General features: G+C 38.4%; 1 protein-coding gene across 3 annotated transcripts in view; it reads left to right on the top strand.

The window, feature by feature from the left end:
* Cfap97 (cilia and flagella associated protein 97) overlaps nucleotides 1–2,027 on the top strand; it is a 40,262-nt gene that overhangs the window by 14,319 nt on the left and 23,916 nt on the right. For all 3 annotated transcript variants that reach the window (XM_029556379.1, XM_008853584.3, XM_029556380.1), the window contains exon 3: nucleotides 1,396–1,664. In XM_029556379.1, coding sequence (XP_029412239.1) covers nucleotides 1,396–1,664 — 269 coding nt within the window. The remainder of the gene's footprint in view (nucleotides 1–1,395; nucleotides 1,665–2,027) is intronic.

The following is a 2,027-nucleotide window of genomic DNA, read 5'->3' as shown; positions in this document are numbered from 1 at the left end:
TGATTGCTGCTAGAAGAGGAAGAGCTGACCCTCCTAAAACAAAGACCTCTAGATAGGCTGACTAGATTCACCAGAAGGGCAAGTAGTGGGGAATGGCTGGGGGTGCTGACAGTACAGCAGACAGCAGCAGGGATATCAGAGTATAAGGCTCTAGTGGGGGGAGGGAGGCTCTGGGAAGGTGCCATCTGGGAAGTGGGTGTATAGTTGAATAAGATGGTTTGGGATGTTCTGTGTGATTCACACACACACACAGTTTTGTTTTGTTTTGTTTTGTTCTACAGGGAAACCCCCAGCTGGCCTGAAGCTCACTATGTAGACCAGGCTGGCCTCGAACTGCCTCCGCCTGTCCCTGCCTCCCAAGTGCTGGGACTATAGGCATGCGCTATCATGCCTGGCAAAATCAACAAATTTTTTAAAATGTATTATATTTGAGGAGGAAGCATGGAAATTTACATCATGCTAATTAGTAGAGGTGATAAACATTACCATTGAAATCTACCCGATGACTTTATAGACATACACAGGTGCCAAAGATCCAAGTGCAACCAATTATGACTAGTAATAATCAGATACATACAGATTAGAGATGCATGTGCCAACATCTCAGTGTTAGTAGCGAAAACAATGAGTCTTTCTGCAAGGAACAATATATTCTAAAATGAAATGGAGATCTTTTTTAAAGATTAAAAAACTCATTGAATTTTATGTCTTACAGGGCTTATACTGAGTTCAGTATTTATTTAACTGTATTAACTCAACTGTGAACCTAGAAGCTTGCACCCACTTGTGAAAGAGATGTACTCTTGCTCTGGATTGTGTTACTGAAAATGTTAAAGCTGTAGTGAAATGCTTCTTCTAATCATGTAGTTATTAAGAATTTTTAAAAAATGATTAAAAAAAAAGTTAAAGCATGAGACTGGAAAGATGGCTTAGCAGTTAAGATTAGCCCTGGCTGCTCTTGCAGAGAACCTGGGTTCCATTGCCAGCACCCACATGGCAGCTAACAACTGTCTTTAACTCCAGTTCCAGAGGATCTGACAACTTCTTCTGGTCTCTGTGGGCATTGCATGCACAGGTTAATTTATATTTATATACATGTACATAAAATATCATACACATAAAAAATAAAAGAATTAAAGCATATACTATCATAGCTACTTTGTTTAGCCACTTTTACTTTTTTGTTTACTTCTGTAGCTTTTCTGCAGTCTTTAACTCCAGTTCCAGAGGATCTGACAACTTCTTCTGGTCTCTGTGGGCATTGCATGCACAGGTTAATTTATATTTATATACATGTACATAAAATATCATACACATAAAAAATAAAAGAATTAAAGCATATACTATCATAGCTACTTTGTTTAGCCACTTTTACTTTTTTGTTTACTTCTGTAGCTTTTCTGCAGTTAGATAAAAAGGGACCACAAAAACCTCACTTTGATCAGCCTTCAGTAATACCTAGGAAAAACTACTCTTTCACAAGAGAAGAAGTGAGACAGATCGATCGGGAAAATCAGAGGCTTTTGAAAGAACTGTCAAGACAGGCTGAAAAACCAGGAAACAAAAGTGGGATTCCTGGAAGATCGATTGGCCACCCCCCTAAATTATACCATAGTGCTCTCAACAGACAGAGGGAACAGCAAAGGATTGAAAGAGAAAATTTGGTAAGTAAAATCTTTTAGTAATCAAGGAAAATGCATTTGTACTGATTTATAAGTACCACTCAGTAAACAGAAGTATAGCCAGGTTTTCGTATGATTACATAAAAGCAGGTCTGTGTGGCATAATGTCTGTGGTGAGTCTAGAAGGTGCAGTATGTGTTTCATCTGGCACAGTGTAAATTAAGGGCCCTATTAAAGGAAAACACTGAAAGCTCCATTGTTTCTTGACTAGATAAGTCACTGCAAAGTGATAGGAAATGGTAATCCAGGGTCAGATGCACTGTTTACTCTGTGAAGTATTCAGTTACTAAACCTGTTTCACCTCATTATATCCTGGAAAGGTAAAATCAGTGTTACATATATGAC

The sequence above is a fragment of the Nannospalax galili genome, unplaced genomic scaffold (genome assembly GCF_000622305.1).
Source record: "Nannospalax galili isolate Female #2095 unplaced genomic scaffold, S.galili_v1.0 scaffold46, whole genome shotgun sequence".
NCBI lineage: Eukaryota > Metazoa > Chordata > Mammalia > Rodentia > Spalacidae > Nannospalax > Nannospalax galili.
The sequence above is the reverse complement of the archived record's forward strand: the minus strand, read 5'-3'. Positions and strand labels throughout refer to the sequence as shown.